The sequence below is a fragment of the Zootoca vivipara genome, chromosome 3 (genome assembly GCF_965207765.1).
Source record: "Zootoca vivipara chromosome 3, rZooViv2.hap1.1, whole genome shotgun sequence".
NCBI classification, from domain to species: domain Eukaryota; kingdom Metazoa; phylum Chordata; class Lepidosauria; order Squamata; family Lacertidae; genus Zootoca; species Zootoca vivipara.
This window is the reverse complement of record NC_142586.1, coordinates 72,972,382-72,987,834: the sequence shown is the minus strand read 5'-3', so window position 1 is coordinate 72,987,834 and position 15,453 is coordinate 72,972,382. Positions and strand designations below refer to the sequence as shown.

The window sequence follows — 15,453 nt, the reverse complement described above, 5'->3', positions numbered from 1 at the left end:
CTCTTAGATTTCTTCATTTCAGCAACCTAATTCAGGTGGGAAAGGTCATTTTGTTGTTGCTATTGCTAAACAATCGGGAATCAGAAAAACCTTTGCTGATGTGTTGCAAACCATGATCCACCTTTTGCCAGTCCTTGATCTAAACCAGGGGTCCCCAAACTAAAGCCCAGGGGCCGGATGCGGCCCAATCGCCTTCTAAATCCGGCCCGCGGACGGTCCAGGAATCAGCATGTTTTTACATGAGTAGAATGTGTTCTTTTATTTAAAATGCATCTCTGGGTTATTTGTGGAGCCTGCCTGGTGCTTTAACATGAGTAGAATGTGTCCTTTTATTTAAAATGCATCTCTGGGTTATTTGTGGGGCATAGGAATTCATTCATATTTTTTTTCAAAATATAGTCCGGCCCCCCACAAGGTCAGAGGGACAGTGGACCGGCCCCCGGTTGAAAAAGTTTGCTGGCCCCTGATTAAACCAGCATCTCTCTTTCCCTGAAAATACTTGCTGATTGGTTTTTCACATCATAATACATAATTATGGAAAGGATTATATCACTGTTTTAACTTAAAACAACAGTTTTACGTTTAGCAAAATATAGGGTGTGTACAGAGTATAAGAAAAACAACTGAAAGTGATTTTTGTTTGGAAATATTTTTATTATAAGAGGAGTAACTTCTGCTTCAGCTGTTAATGCCTTGTGGTTAAGAGGAAGGCAAATGGAATGATAAAGAGATGTCAAACTGCATAAATTATTAACTTGGGAAAAGATAGCATTAAATGGGAATAATGCACCAACTGATATTAGCTTTACCTTCTATAAATCAGACTAGTGATTTAATACGTTTCACATTGAAATAATACATAGGAATGCAACTAACCCCCCCCCCCAAATGAGTTTATCCTAGCCATCTGCCTGATCACTAGCTCTTAGCATCCCTGAGTTCAAGATGCTTACAATATGAGAGGACCTGCTTGGGAAGAACTCCTTGCGCTGTTCTTAGGTGACATACATTTTTTCTAAAGCTGCTTCAGTGGCCATCCAGAGCGAACTTGTAGGGACTCCAGCAGAATGTGGCCATTAGTAACCAGAGGGTAGGGCTCGAACCAATGGATTCAAGTTACAAGAAAGGAGATTCCAACTAAACATCGGAAAGAACTTTCCGATGCTAGAAGGTGTTCGACGGTGGAACAGACTGCCTTGGGAGGTTGTGGACTCTCCTTCATTGAAGGTTTTTAAGCAGAGGTTGGAAGTCATGGATGCTTTCATTGATATTATTGCACTGCAGGAGGTTGGACTAGATGTCCCTCAGGGTCCCTTCCAACTCTACAATTCTATTATTCTCTGTAGTCGTAGCTGTAGAGGCCTGGCCCTGCACTCTTATTACACACTCATATTGGGTATGTTTTTCCCTCCATGACTAACATCAGCACCATAGGAACAATTTGGACTAAGGCTGTGGCTCCTGTGGCTATGTTTCACAAAATAAAAATATGTTAGGAGATTCATTCATGCGCCTCCTGCATCACATTTAGTTTGGTACCTGGCCTTCAAGGTAGTGGGCTGACGTTCACTCACTCTTGACCCCCAAAAGAGCCCTGATGGATCAGACTGAAGGCTCCCTATTCTAGCAAGACATGAGCACACCTGTATTCTCCCACCTGTGATCCCCAGCCATTGATACTGTTTGTGGGGGACAGGAGGCGGGCAGGTGTGGAGGATTCCCTGGTCCTGAATGGGGTAACAGTGCCCCTGAAGGACCAGGTGTGCAGCCTGGGAGTCATTTTGGACTCACAGCTGTCCATGGAGGCGCAGGTCAATTCTGTGTCCAGGGCAGCTGTTTATCAGCTCCATATGATGGACAGACCTGCCTGCGGACTGTCTCGCCAGAGTGGTGCATGCTCTAGTTCAGGCATCCCCAAACTTTGGCCCTCCAGATGTTTTGGACTATAATTCCCAACTTCCCCGACCACTGGCTCTCATTGCTAGGGATCATGGGAGTTGTAGGCCAAAACATCTGGAGGGCCGCAGTTTGGGGATGCCTGCTCTAGTTATCTCTCCCTTGGACTACTGCAATGCGCTCTATGTGGGGCTACCTTTGAAGGTGACCCGGAAACTACAACTAACCCAGAATTCCGAGCACAATTCAAAGTGTTGGTGCTGACCTTTAAAGCCCTAAACGGCCTCGGTCCAGTATACCTGAAGGAGCGTGTCCTCCCCCATCGTTCTGCCCGGACACTGAGGTCCAGCGCCGAGGGCCTTCTGGCAGTTCTCTCTCTACGAGAAGTCAAGTTACAGGGAACCAGGCAGAGGGCCTTCTCGGTAATGGCACCCACCCTGTGGAATGCCCTCCCACCAGAGGTCAAAGAGAACAACAATTACCAGACCTTTAGAAGGCACCTCAAGGCAGCCCTGTTTAGGGAAGCTTTTAATGTCTGATGGATTCCTGTATTTTAATATTTTGTTGGAAGCCGCCCAGGGTGGCTGGGGGAACCCGGCCAGATGGGCGGGGTATAAATAATAATAAATTATTATTATTATTATTATTACTATTATTACTATTATTATTATTATTATTGATATTCAGGACCATGCCATCTCTGATACTAAAGGTAGAAAACAGCCATCATAACTAGCAGCCATTGATGGCTTTATCCTCCATTAATTTTGTCTCGTCCTCTTTAAAGCCATATAAGCTGGTCATCATCACATCTTGTGATAGCAAATTCCAAAGCTCAACTCCATGCTGTGTAAAGAAATGCTTCGTTTTGTCTGTCCTGAATCTTTCACCATTCAGCTTCACACACACACACACACACACAGAGAGAGAGAGAGAGAGAGAGAGAGAGAGATTTTCTGTAAATTGGACTTTACCCAATGCATAGGGAGAAAAAGATAGATTAGGACTGCAATCCTATTGAAAGTAAATTCTGTTGAACTCAGAATAACTCTCTTCTCTGTGTGTAGGAACTGGTTGTATCCTAGTTTAGCTATGGGTTGTAGTCATAAATAATGAACTCGGCAATCTACCTTTGTGAATGTGGCTCAGTGTTACAACATACTAAAGCCAGATTTAGTCCACGCTAATGGGGAAAGTGGAATATAAAGTGGAAAGGTTGTCTGTCAATGTGCTAAAAGTGCTCTGAGGATAAGGATGCTGAATGCCTGGGCAACTGCATCCTAGTTTAAGCAGAATTTACTCACCAAATGTTCATCACAGCACTGCCTGCACTTTAGGGTGATAGTGTTGAATGTTATCAAAGACACCTCACATCTTACTAATAGAGACTTCATTTTCTTGTGGGTTGCTGCACAGACTACAGTCCATACAGTTATCAGGATCAGTTGGGTCAGAACCAGCTGGTTTTGTATCTGGATGCTCAGAATATATTGTGGAGCAATAGACTGAGGTTAAATCTGCTGTAATCATAGCTAAAGTTGCAAACCTAAACCAACTTACCTAGGCGTAAACCCTGTTGAATTCAATGGGACCTACTTCTGAGTAGACAAGGATAGGATTGCGCTGTAAGTCTGGATCCAACCCAATGGAAGCAGGATAAGGGAACTGAAATGTGGAGAGTAATGAAAGAGAAAGGGAAGAAAGCAGCAGCATAAAGAGGCATTAGAAGGAACACTTGCTAGAAGCTTAGGAGTGAGAAGTAAAGAGGATAGACAGCTAGAGACAGAGCCCATACGAGGCTCCAAGCCAAGATTTTCGGCTGTAACATATATTTGGCAGAGATAAAAGCCAGTCACGTTTGTCTTACAGGGCTTTAATTCCACCCAGAGGAACAGATGACTACATAAACCACTTGAGCTTTACCCTTATGATTTGACATCCCTGGGTAGAAAAGTAACTCTCTGACAACACAGCTTCCTGGCATCAATTCCCAATCGATGTTTTTGAGGTAGAAAATTCAGTGCTAGATTTAAGCTACAGATAAAGAGGTGATAGCAACAAACCTTTGTCACCTCTGTGACTTGCAGCACAGCGGTTAATGCTGCAGGAACATGTGTCTCATATTTGTGAAGCTAGTAAAAGACTGTGTCATAAATATAAGTGATCCCCCCACAATGAATAAAATAAAATAACACAATGCAAAGGAGTAGCGATTTAAAATAAATTATACATTACCACTATAAATAATGTGTTTCAACTAATGATTTAAAGACTGGCTGAGCAGATTTTAAAACTCATTCAATTTTTGGAAGTTTTCCACATGCATTAAAATCCAGAGATTAATTGTGATCTCATTAGGCGTGACATATACATGTAGGAATGTTTCCAACTAACAGTCCATTTTTCAAACTACACCACCACTGAAAGCATATCCAAAAGATCTGATTGTAAAAAGGCTCAAGAAGCACTGGTTTTATACAATCTCCATTCAGTGGAAATGCTCCACTTCCGGGTGAGGCTGGGTTGCGGTTGGGCCAACTAGCCTCCCGCCTCAGCGTTGGGGCAGGACAGTGGGGGAGACCCTGGTTGTCAAGCGGCAAATCAGGTTGCTTTGGGGCATGGCCAGGGCCAATTTAAGCCGTGGTGCAACTCAGAGGCTTCCCTTTCAGCCTCGCACCCCGGATCTCCCACCCTCCCACACTTTTTTCAGGTTGTGTCATTGGCCTTGCTATGGACTTTGGTTGGTCGCCGTTGAAGGGCCTGGTAGGACTTTTTCCATTTAGCAAATTGGCACCAGCCACTTGGTTTTCGCCTACCTCATAGCAATCGTTACAACTTTGTAAGGTTTGGCGTTTAGGCACTGGAATAGCAATGTGTGGGGGAGGGGAGGTGCAGCCGTCACCTACCCCTCCATGATCAAGGGTATTCCATTAAAGGAGGTGTGGATCTCGTCCGAAGCCCAGGGAGGGGCTAGGGCCATGCCACAACCCCATTGGGAACCCAGGGGTGCTTGAGTCGATCCGCATCAGCAGGGCTCCCCCTACTGGTGGGTTTCCCTTACCAGACTTCCTGCAAGGTGGGCAGGAGTCAGATATAGTCTGTTGATGCCAATGCCTAAGCCAATACCGCTCACATTCTGTTTAGGGAGGCTTTTAATGTTTAATAGATTATTTTATTTCATTTTTCTGTTGGAAGCCGCCCAGAGTGGCTGGGGAAACCCAGCCAGATGGGCGGGGTATAAATAATAAATATAATTATTATTATGGCCTAAGTTTTGCCCATTAACATTAACCCAAATCCTGTGTCCTTGTGTCTTTATTCTCCTGGGTGGCTTGGGGGCCTTGACACGCAATTGGGCTTGCATGGGATTCCTGCGCAAGCTTCTTTGAATCTGGTGGATTGCTGCCAGAGTTTAAATTTAGCATCGTAAACCTTGCGTTTCCACACACCATGCAGTTTGCCCCCCCCTTAAATTACAGAGCTCCACCCCACAAGCACTTCAGTCTGATGTTCCAGAGCTGTGCCTGGATTGTATAGGTTGATCTAAGAGGGGCTTGTGAGTGAACTATACTGCCTTACAGCAGAGGTATACGTTAAAAATATAAATATTTTAAAATATAAAGCCCAATTTTCTGTCCTCTAGGGCACAATACAACAATGCATATAAGCATGATAACCAAATATCTGTAAGATGTTCATTTAAGAAACAATTTAGAATCTAGCATTGTGATGATTTTTGGTGATCTTCAAGTTGCCTTGAGTGGGATGGTTGTGTGGATAGATCCTTAAAAAAAAACACCACACCACCTTTCATCCTTTTGCACTTTTTTCACACCTACATGCACCCATTGCTTACCTGAACTGTTGCGCTCTAGCTCTCTCTCTCTCTCTCTCTCTCTGAAGGGATTTTGAACATATGACCACAGCAAATCAGAGATCACATAGTGCAGCCAAGCAAATGAGACTACATTATGACATAGATGAAGACAAACAATGTCCTTCCATTAGGGGAGAAGCTGTCCACCCTACTTGCCCAGGCAAATGAGTTGACCTAATGAAATCATTCACACACACCAAAGGAACATGCTGCAAGTCAATATTGTTGCAGTAGCATTGATACCCAAAGTAAATTGCCATTTGTAGATTTCAGCTCTCTGGAAGTCACATAGGAGAGAAAGTGCTCCCTGAGTTTTGTGATGTTGGTGTCATATGGTTCCCTGAGGCTGGAACCAGAGAAGCCATGCTGCCACATACTGAAATCTTATCTACATGCTGACACTGAAATTTCAGAACTGTCTTTGCAGGTGCCACCCAGTAGAGTGATTGGCAATGATGCAGGAGATGACCAAGGCTTGCCAGCCCATTGCAAATACTTCCTTACCCTTCAAGAAAGGGAATCTGTCTTTAAAGAGCTAGACAGCATATTGAACACTTCCTGCTCATTGTTCCTATGGTTCTGTTTTTAAACCCACTTTGATCCCACTTTCCTTTTATCTTGAAATAAACCAGAGTTTGCTGGTAAGTACATTCTGAGTTGATATATATGCTTAGAAATACACCCAGCTCAACATACAATTTGCAGAAACCTTCAGAAGAATTTTTAAAAAGTCTTTATATAAAAACAGTGAAGCATCTATCTAGATTTTAATTACACTAAGCACCATCAGTTTGCTTTTTTTAAAAAAAATCAAGAAACCATTGGTTATTGCTTTAAATAATTTTCCGCTTTAGAATTAACAAGGATTTCTTCTCACTTTTCAACACTAAATGAATATAGTTGGAAAAGCTATTATGACATCCTTTGATTTCAATTATCACTATTATATGGAATGCCAATGGGTATATGCAGCCCTCAATTCATTTAGCAAAATTTTGCTACTAGTTTAAATTCCAACTTAGTGCCCCCCCCCCAATGTAATTTGGGAGAGCAGGAATATTTTACAAATTGCATGGAACAAAGTACACCAATTCTTCAGGGCTGTTCTAGATCATGCTGCAAGGCCACGTCATACATTTAAAGCATTATTATGCCACTTTTGAGAGTCAAAAGATTCCTGGGAACTGTAGTTTGCTAAGGGTGGTGAGAGGAGACCCCTGTTCTCCTCACAGAGCTACAATTCCAGGAGCTCCCTGGAAGGATAACAATGTGGTAGAATAGTACTCGAAATGCATGGTGTGGATGTGGCTCTCGTGTGGTAGAAACATTAATGTCCTGCTACATAACAAATCTATTCATGTGCAATCACATTTGCACTGCATCCCAGCAGCAGTAGTGTTGTATTGCTTGGAAAATGTAACAATACCCATTGCTCTCCTTTAAACTACTATGGTAGTAAGTGGTCCCTGGTTGAGTGGTTGTGCAGGTGTCCCAGACACCAAATTGGATGCATGTGTGGCAAAAGCCATCTTGAGGAGTCCTGACATTTAGGGTATCTGGCTTTCTTCGTTTGCTGAGTTTGGTATTCTTGCTTTCACATACTGGAGTGCACATCACACCCCCAATGCAACCCTGTCCCTAAAATGGGGGCGGGGCAGGAATATGCAGTCCTCCAGATGTTGTCAGACCTCACTCACGCCATCCGGGATCACTGGCCATGCTGCCAAGAGCTGATGGGAATCAGAGTCCAACTATGGCTAGCAATAGCTTCCCCACCTCTGAACAAAAAGGCCATCACTGAACAGCAATGCAATTAAGGCTAGCCACTTGCAATAGCCACTGCTCTTTAGAACAGGCACTTGTGACTTCTGAATGCACAGATCTCCACATTACATTGTCAAGTGTAGGCAAAACTAGAAAGGAGTGCACAAGCAGATTGCTACAGCTTTGTTGCCTAAGTCTCACCCTTGGTGCATCCATTCAGACATAACAGTTTGGAACCGTCACATCAAAGAGTACATGGGACACAGGGCTTCAAAAACCGTTTCCAGATCTGACCCAGTGAAGATGCAAGTTACAATACTTGTTAGGCAAGTCTTTCAGGGTCTCTCCCCCCCCCATATCCAATAATTGATTTAGTTGTTATTAGTTATGCAGAGGTGGGAAGAATCCTTGAGGCCTCCTAAGACAGTAGTCAGCTCTTTAAAGCAACTCTTTTGAATGAAACTCTCCCCCCCCTCCCCACCCACCCCGCGGAGTCTTCCTGCTCATTATTCCTCTAAGCCTTCCTTTCCCGGACACCAGCTGCCACCAAGGAAGTCGACAGCAGCATCTTCCTCAGCCTTCTTAGCTGGCTGGAGCTGTAGCAACATGGCCTGGAGAGTTTCCTTCACCATCTGGATCTCTCTCTGTAGAGGCTGTATATGCTTTATTAAGGAATAAATTGAAAGGTAATTGGCAGCTCCTTTCCTCTCTCCAAGTTATTTAATAAGTAGTTGTTGTGCTGTGCACAACAGATGGGCATTGCTAGCTAATTGCAGCATCAAGTTCATCCAAATTGCTTGGATTAAATATTAATACATATTTCACACTTGTTTATGCCCCCCCTCCTCATCCTGTCTTTTTGGGCCTGTGGGCATCAAACAGCATTTTTTGCTTGAGGGGTATGAAGTGAGCAGCAATTTGTGTGCGCACGCACATATGTAAGTGTGAGTGGCTGTTGTAAATCCCCATGTGTTACACAAAGAGAATACCACAGTCACTATTCAGAGGGAATAATCTTAGATCTCAGCTTGAGAGGAATATAAATGAACATAGAAAGCACTCCCCCCCCCTTTTTTTCCTTTTCTTTTTTTTTTGTCTCTGTGCCAAACCTTCAGGTCATCGATGGCAATTCTCACTAACAGGAGAACAGATTCCCTCCCCGAGTTCACATTCATACTGCCCTCGCATCTATCAGAGTCTGAAATGCATCCTCTCGCTTCCTCTCTCATACACAGCATCCCCCATAAAGTGAAAAGCCACCACATGTCCAAGGAATAAAAAGCAGAACACAAGTTTCCGCTCTGGTCCTAGATGACTTTACTTGAAAGTAAACTACTCTCAGCAGAGCTTAAGGGAGCTGAGCCTTGCAGCCTTACCCATAAAGCCAGGCCTGGAATTACTTCCTCTACAGCCCCAACTCTGCAGCTGGGTCAGTCTTATAGAAAATGCACAAAATGACTCCTATTAATGCCACAGCCTTTCATTCTGGAACACAATGGAAACAGGACCTAAAAACTAACCTAATTAGTTCAGCAAGGGAACAATCAAGTAAGAGCTATTTTACATTTCAAACATGGAAGATAATGATAATATATTATGAAACCACACTTCACAGAACATTAAAGTGTCTTGGTTCAGAGCCAAATGTTTAAAAACTCCCTACACAGGGAGAGGGCAAAGTACAAGCTGACACTGATGTGCTTCCTTGCTTTTTATGTTTTCGGGGGCTCATGATCTATTAGGAAATGCTGCCATACCCAAGAACAATGTCAAGATGAAAATACATCCTTAGGTTATGAAGTGGATAAATAAAAAATCATTTTTCTTTGGGGGTGAGGGAGTAACTAAAAGGGATCATGGGAAAGTTATGCAAATACCTTCAATGCCAGACTGTCACACATACCAATTTGAAAATCCTTTTGGCAGCTTCTGATTCTTTTAAAGCTTCCTCAAGATTTCATCTTTTTCTGTAATTTACATACATTCACTGTGATGTTTGACTCTCTCTCTCTCTCTACTTTATGGGGAACTAATGTTAATGTAAAAGGATAAGATCAATTTCTGCCCACATTTTTAGACCATCTTTTTCAGTCTAAAGGCAAAACACAGATAAGATGCTGGACAAATTCCTTTTGTGCTAAAACCATGTCAAGGATAAGTAAACAGATCCCTCATATAAGGGTGGACCACTGTTAAAAGTTGCCAGCGCTCTTTACCACCTGGCCCACCCTTCCTTCATTACACCTCATACCAAAACAGGCATTGCCAGAGGCATAGTGTGTGGGGGTGGGGGTGCTGTGGGTGCCATGGCCCCGGATGCAATTTTGAGATGGGGTGCAAACAGGCGCCCTCACAGCAAGTTCCTTCATTGGAGCCTGGCTCTGTGTCAGGAGTTGCACCTAGGCTGCAGTGGTTGTGCCTGGCATAGCTCTGCCCCCCGGGTCAGGCCTGACTCAGGGGAGGAGAGCAGGCGAGTGGACATCAGCGCTGCCCCACACCCTCCTCAGCTGCAACACACCATGCACCTGGCGGCAGCAGCTGTGAACACGGCGTTACCTCCTTAAGTTTAGTTATAATGGGGTGGGAGAGCCGAAAACAATGCCAATGTATTTCACATTTCACATCTGACGACCAACGTGCTGCTTTGGTTTCAGATAGTACATGGGTAGACAAGTCTAAAAAGCCCGGATCACAAATTTTCACAGTCCTCTATAGAGGTTCATTTACCAGAAGTAATGTATTTTACATTAAATACTCCCTTTCACACCCTGCAAAGACTGGCACCAGAGTCAGGGGTCATCAGTTGGTGTGGAAGAAACCCCTGGGAGAGTAAGAGAGGGGTCTGTCTGGTTTGCTTATGCAATGCTCTGCAATGCCTGTTTTGGTATCTCTGAGGTGTTCCTCCACTGGCATTTCAAACTGACTATTAAAACCATTAACACAAACTTATTTTTGCAGGGTGTGAAAAAGTAGATTTTATGCAGGCGGAATTCAAATAGCCAACCCACTTTCTTGCAGCAGAAAAAGCATTATATCGCAAACTATTACATGCCCTCAAATTGTCTGTCAAGCCATAACTGCTAATTAAGACCCCAAATGACTGTGAAATTGCAATATAAAAATCCATTTAATTTTACTGGGAATGCTAAGTCTTTCCTGTTAGTCAAGTAACACCTCTCATCAAGTCCTCAGACACCAGCAATGCGTCACCTCTTGCCTTTGGTTCTTCCAATTAACAATTCAGATTGTTTTCATTTGCTTGCCACTGATTAACAGCCATTGGCTCTTTTGTGGGTTTGCTTCACTATGGTATTTCTTGAACAAGAAATCCATCAGAGGCAGAGATACACACAGGTTTTACTTTTACAGACCAATCATACCTGTCTACTTAGATGCAGGTCCCTTAGAGTTCAATAGGGCTTACTCCCAGGGAAGTGGATATAGGAGCGAGCTTTAATTTGCCTGCTTGTGCTCCCATTCATCCGTCAAATGCAAAACCTCCTGCTTAATATTTGCTTTGAGGAGTTACAATATTAAATAAAAATCCCTTGTGGGTCTGTGTAAATATTCAGGGCTAAGCATTAGTGCTGGTTTCTGACTTCATTTGTGTTGTGTGTGCTATTTATGCCCTACTAGCAGGCTGGTTGGTTCCAGTATCCTGTGCCATAAAAATGTATAATGAAAAACAATGGCATCTGGGATTTATTTCTTCTAATAGAAGTTTAATTGTTAATCAAAGCCGCAATGTGTGTTTAAATATTGGCAGAACCGCCTTCTTGACAACACCAGGAACTTAGATCTCCCAGAAGCAGCATTCTCTCTCTTTCTCTCTTTTCATTAGAAGCATACCAGCTGCAATTTTCAACCCAAAGTACTTGTATCTATCCTTGCAGGTTTTTGGAAGATCAGGCACCTGGGCACCCATTTAGCCATTGGTTAAAGGTTTGTCTACTTTAATGGGCAATTTAGAAATTAAAATATCTGGGAATTAGTTTAGGTGACACTAGAACTATTGCTAAGAGCCATTTCAGACATGATTTTTGCCGTTCATTTTACACATTTAACTGCTTGTGCAAGTGATCTGCCAGTGAGTGAACAGTTTAATACTGGCAGATGGCACTCTCAGAACTCTGTAGATCAGTTTCCAAGGCCAGGTTGCTTTCTGAAACAGGAAACTCCTGCTCATGGAAGTGGATCCAATGAATTCTAAGTCCCCTCCTCTTGTGATAGGAAAGGACATAACATGAAAATACCCTTCTGTTCCATTTGGAGCATTTTAACTTCTTTTACAATTGACATTACTTTACTTGTTTTTATAACAACATATTCTATTGTTATTATGACCTGTCCTGGGAACATATGGTGAAGGGCAGGTAAGAAATCTAATAAATAAACACCCAAACCATTTGGAAGCCTTTGCATAATACAAATAAGTGTGAGGAAGCTTTGTCATCAGCCATCCTGACTGCCCTACACAAGTCGCCTCCTGTCTTTTGCTGCATCTGTTTGAATGGGGTTCTTGCTGCTCCTAGCAAATCCAATCCATTTGCCCAAGGAATAGACTGAGGGAAGATGATGATGTTGTTATTATGGTGCCTGAACGGAAGACTGCCTGGGGGCCCAGCATAAGCTGCTCCGAGTTTGTCAAAAGAAGAGCAGCATGTATCAGTGTAATAAATAAACTCTGCAGCATGGGCTCAAAACAGTTGTGTAAACTGGGATTTAATTCTGTTGGATCTGGCTGGAGTTTTTACCATGGTATTTTAGGATCCACTAGACACTACAAGAGAGACAGAGTTATTGCTGCTCCCTGTGTCTTTCTTTTTCTCCAGGGTAGCATGTGGTTTTACAACCAACCGTTTGGAAGCAGGGGGTGGGTAAATGCACAGCACAATGTTGTTGCATCCCATGTTGGGTAAAACAAGACAATACTGGAGAGAGAAAAAGGATAGAGCAGGCATCCCCAAACTTCGGCCCTCCAGATGTTTTGGACTACAATTCGCATCATCCCTGACCACTGGTCCTGTTAGCTAGGGATCATGGGAGTTGTAGGCCAAAACATCTGGAGGGCCGCAGTTTGGGGATGCCTGGGATAGAGGCACAGAGAAGTAGCAAGTAGACCTTTTGTAGGGTTGTTTGCAGGTTCCTTATTTTTTTGAATATTGCAGTCTGTCACGAACCTTTCAAACTGGCTTTGATTACAAAGCCAAATTAGCAACAGAAAAGGCCATCTTTTCCTGCTCACTTTCCTGATTATACTTTTTCCTCCTCCTCCTCCTCTTGCTTAGTTTATCCAACCCCATATTTCTGTCTGCATCCAGTTTAAGCAGCATATGTATTTATGGACATCATGCAGAATAATTGTGGAAGAAAAAGGCAGAAGTGATATTTTAACTTTGTGCCTTTCCATTTATGTAGACATGACAGATTCAGCAAGCTTAACCCAGATGCCAGTTGGCATAAGCAGCCTTTTAAACAATTTATGTTTCCCTCATTCAAGGGATTTCATCTGGAAGACAACCAAATGCCCATCTTGCTAGGGTTATTTGTACTATACACACAGTTAAAACTGCAGGGCAATGTGCCATGGTAAGTACTCACCGGATATTTTAAGGGGAAAATATGTTTGTTTCCAAGATACGCACCTCCTGTTTTGGCTGTAGATGATAATTCACTAAAATTGGTTTAGTAGATTACTTTTGTAAGCTGAGATCGCTGGGTGTATGGTGCATACAGCATTTTTCACACATCTGTTGAAGCATGTGGAGGGAAGACTGAGATCACAGGTGCCAATTCCATTCACGGAATATGGACATATAAGTGCACAACTGTATGCACATATGGTTCTTACCATGTGATCAGGAACCATCACAAAGTGGTAGAGCATCTGCCTTGCATGCAGAAGGTCCCAAGTTCAACCCTGGGCAGCTCCAGGTAGGGCTGGAAAAGATCCCTGCTTGAAACCCTGGGCAGCCACTGCTGGTCAGTGTCAAAAATACTGAGCTAAATGGACCGATGGTCTGACTCATTTTTGGCAGCTTCCTAGGTTTCCATGTTCCTAAAAGCAGTGGGCCATCAAAAGGCCCAAAAATGTAAAATATCTGTATATGCAGTGCCAAATTAAATCCCGTAGAGGCCCCCAGGCAGTCGAAATCTTGGAGGGACGGGTGACACCCACCTTGCATTGAACTAAAAAAGGTTGCTTGTAAAAAAATTTCAAGATCAAATCGATATTATTTTGATCTGTTGTCACAGGGACCCTAAAAGGCCTGGGGCCCATAGGCCAGTGCCTACTCTGCCTATTTGGTAATCTGGCACTGTGTACTTGCCTGACTGAACTCATGGAGGTTAGTCGCAGCAGCAGCAGCATTGCTCTTCCATAGGTTCAGCTGAATATGTGACAAATAATTATGTCCTCCCCCCCCCCCCGAAGTCTTCTGTGGTGGTATTCCAGTGTTTTTTTAAGGGGGTACTCAAGGGTACACAGTACCAGAACCTCTTTTTTATGTGGCATTTACTGTTAACAGCTCATGGTGAGTACCAGCACCTATTTTTCTAGAAAAAAAAGCACTGGATATTACAAACATTACAGGACAGGTTGTTTTAATATATGCCATAGGTTTGGAGGAAGGATCTGTCTGGATGAGAACTGTGAGTCCCTTCAAAACCTTTGATCATAAGTATGTGAGGTTAAAATCCATGAGGAAACTTGTTGAATCGGTCAGGCAAGTCTTTTTGTAAGGTGATGGCCTTAGCTGGCCAACAGCATCTAATAGAGTGAGCTAGGTTGCCATAGTGCTAAATGATGATGTTCTCTAGGATGGGGTGTAGGCATTTCCTCCACCTCCCTCACCTGAATGGATGCCACATCATGGAGAATAATAGGCCAAGGGGTGCATGTGTGAGTTTGGCCGATGCTGGAAGTTAGAGACAGAGCTATGTCTTGGTCTGAGCTGGACCCAAAGCTGAGTTTTGGGTTTTCCTGGAAACGTGAAGGGGAGGCAAGATGTGCTGGCGGTGTTAATGCTGTGAGTGCCTCCATATATGGTGTGTGTGTGTGTGTGTGTGTGTGTGTGTGTGTTTAGAACCATATGTCCTAAATAGACCATAGTCGCCATTGACCTTCATTCCATGAAAGCCAAATCCCGGGAGACACCCTGAAGACTCTTGCTGCTTAGAGATTGGAGTATATGCAACAATAGTTTGAGGGTGCTCATATCAGTACTTAAATCACTCTAAATTGAAATTAAACTTTACATCACCAAGAATGTACATTTGGTTTCTATTCTGCTTTTTCTTTCTATTAACCATTGGCACAAATTGCACTGAAGGGGCTCAGATGCACTTTTCATGGTATGTGCAGGGGGAAAGTCTCAAAACAACATCTGTTCAGTCTGACCTAATTTTAGATCAAGCCAATGACAAGACTCCTCTCAGTTTCAGCGAGTGCTGGATAAATGGTCCTGTCACTATTCTCTGAGGGCGCATCTGCACTGGACTGTTCCCTAATATGCAGTTGGCAATTTAACACTGAACCAGATGCTTGGAAAAAGACACTTTTAAAAAATATGCAGGGGTGGGGAAAATATGGGAAGCTTGGTGCAGCCTGCACTTGCCTCACTATTATCCCCAAATATAGGACAGATAGGAAAAAATACTAGTATATCTTTATACCCAACATAAGGTGCACCAAATTGTGTCAAAAGCAGGGGTGCATGTGGAGCTTCAAAGTCCTCAAGTGCAGAGCTTTCCTCCCTTTGTGAGGCTAGTGAGAGAAGAGCAGAGAAGCTGTCCTTGAGATGAGCCAAGAAGCCAGGTGGGGAAGCAGCTGACCTCTCCCCACAGAACAAACCCTGCAGGAGGTATGAAGTATCTACACCCTACCTAGCCAGGCTTTAACTTCCCACAACAAAGGA

At 43.3% G+C, this 15,453-nt stretch overlaps 1 protein-coding gene and 1 long non-coding RNA gene across 5 annotated transcripts in view; one reads left to right on the top strand and one right to left on the bottom strand.

Moving 5' to 3' along the window:
- LOC132591910 (uncharacterized) overlaps positions 1-15,453 on the top strand; it is a 94,043-nt gene that overhangs the window by 36,384 nt on the left and 42,206 nt on the right. The gene's annotated exons all lie outside the window — the stretch shown is intronic.
- The window catches only part of DISC1 (DISC1 scaffold protein), a 155,150-nt gene continuing 140,330 nt past the window's right edge, over positions 634-15,453 (bottom strand). Inside the window, 1 exon segment of the mRNA XM_088666436.1 lies at positions 634-8,193. Within this exon segment, the coding sequence (XP_088522562.1) occupies positions 8,044-8,193 (150 nt within the window). The 3' untranslated portion in view covers positions 634-8,043.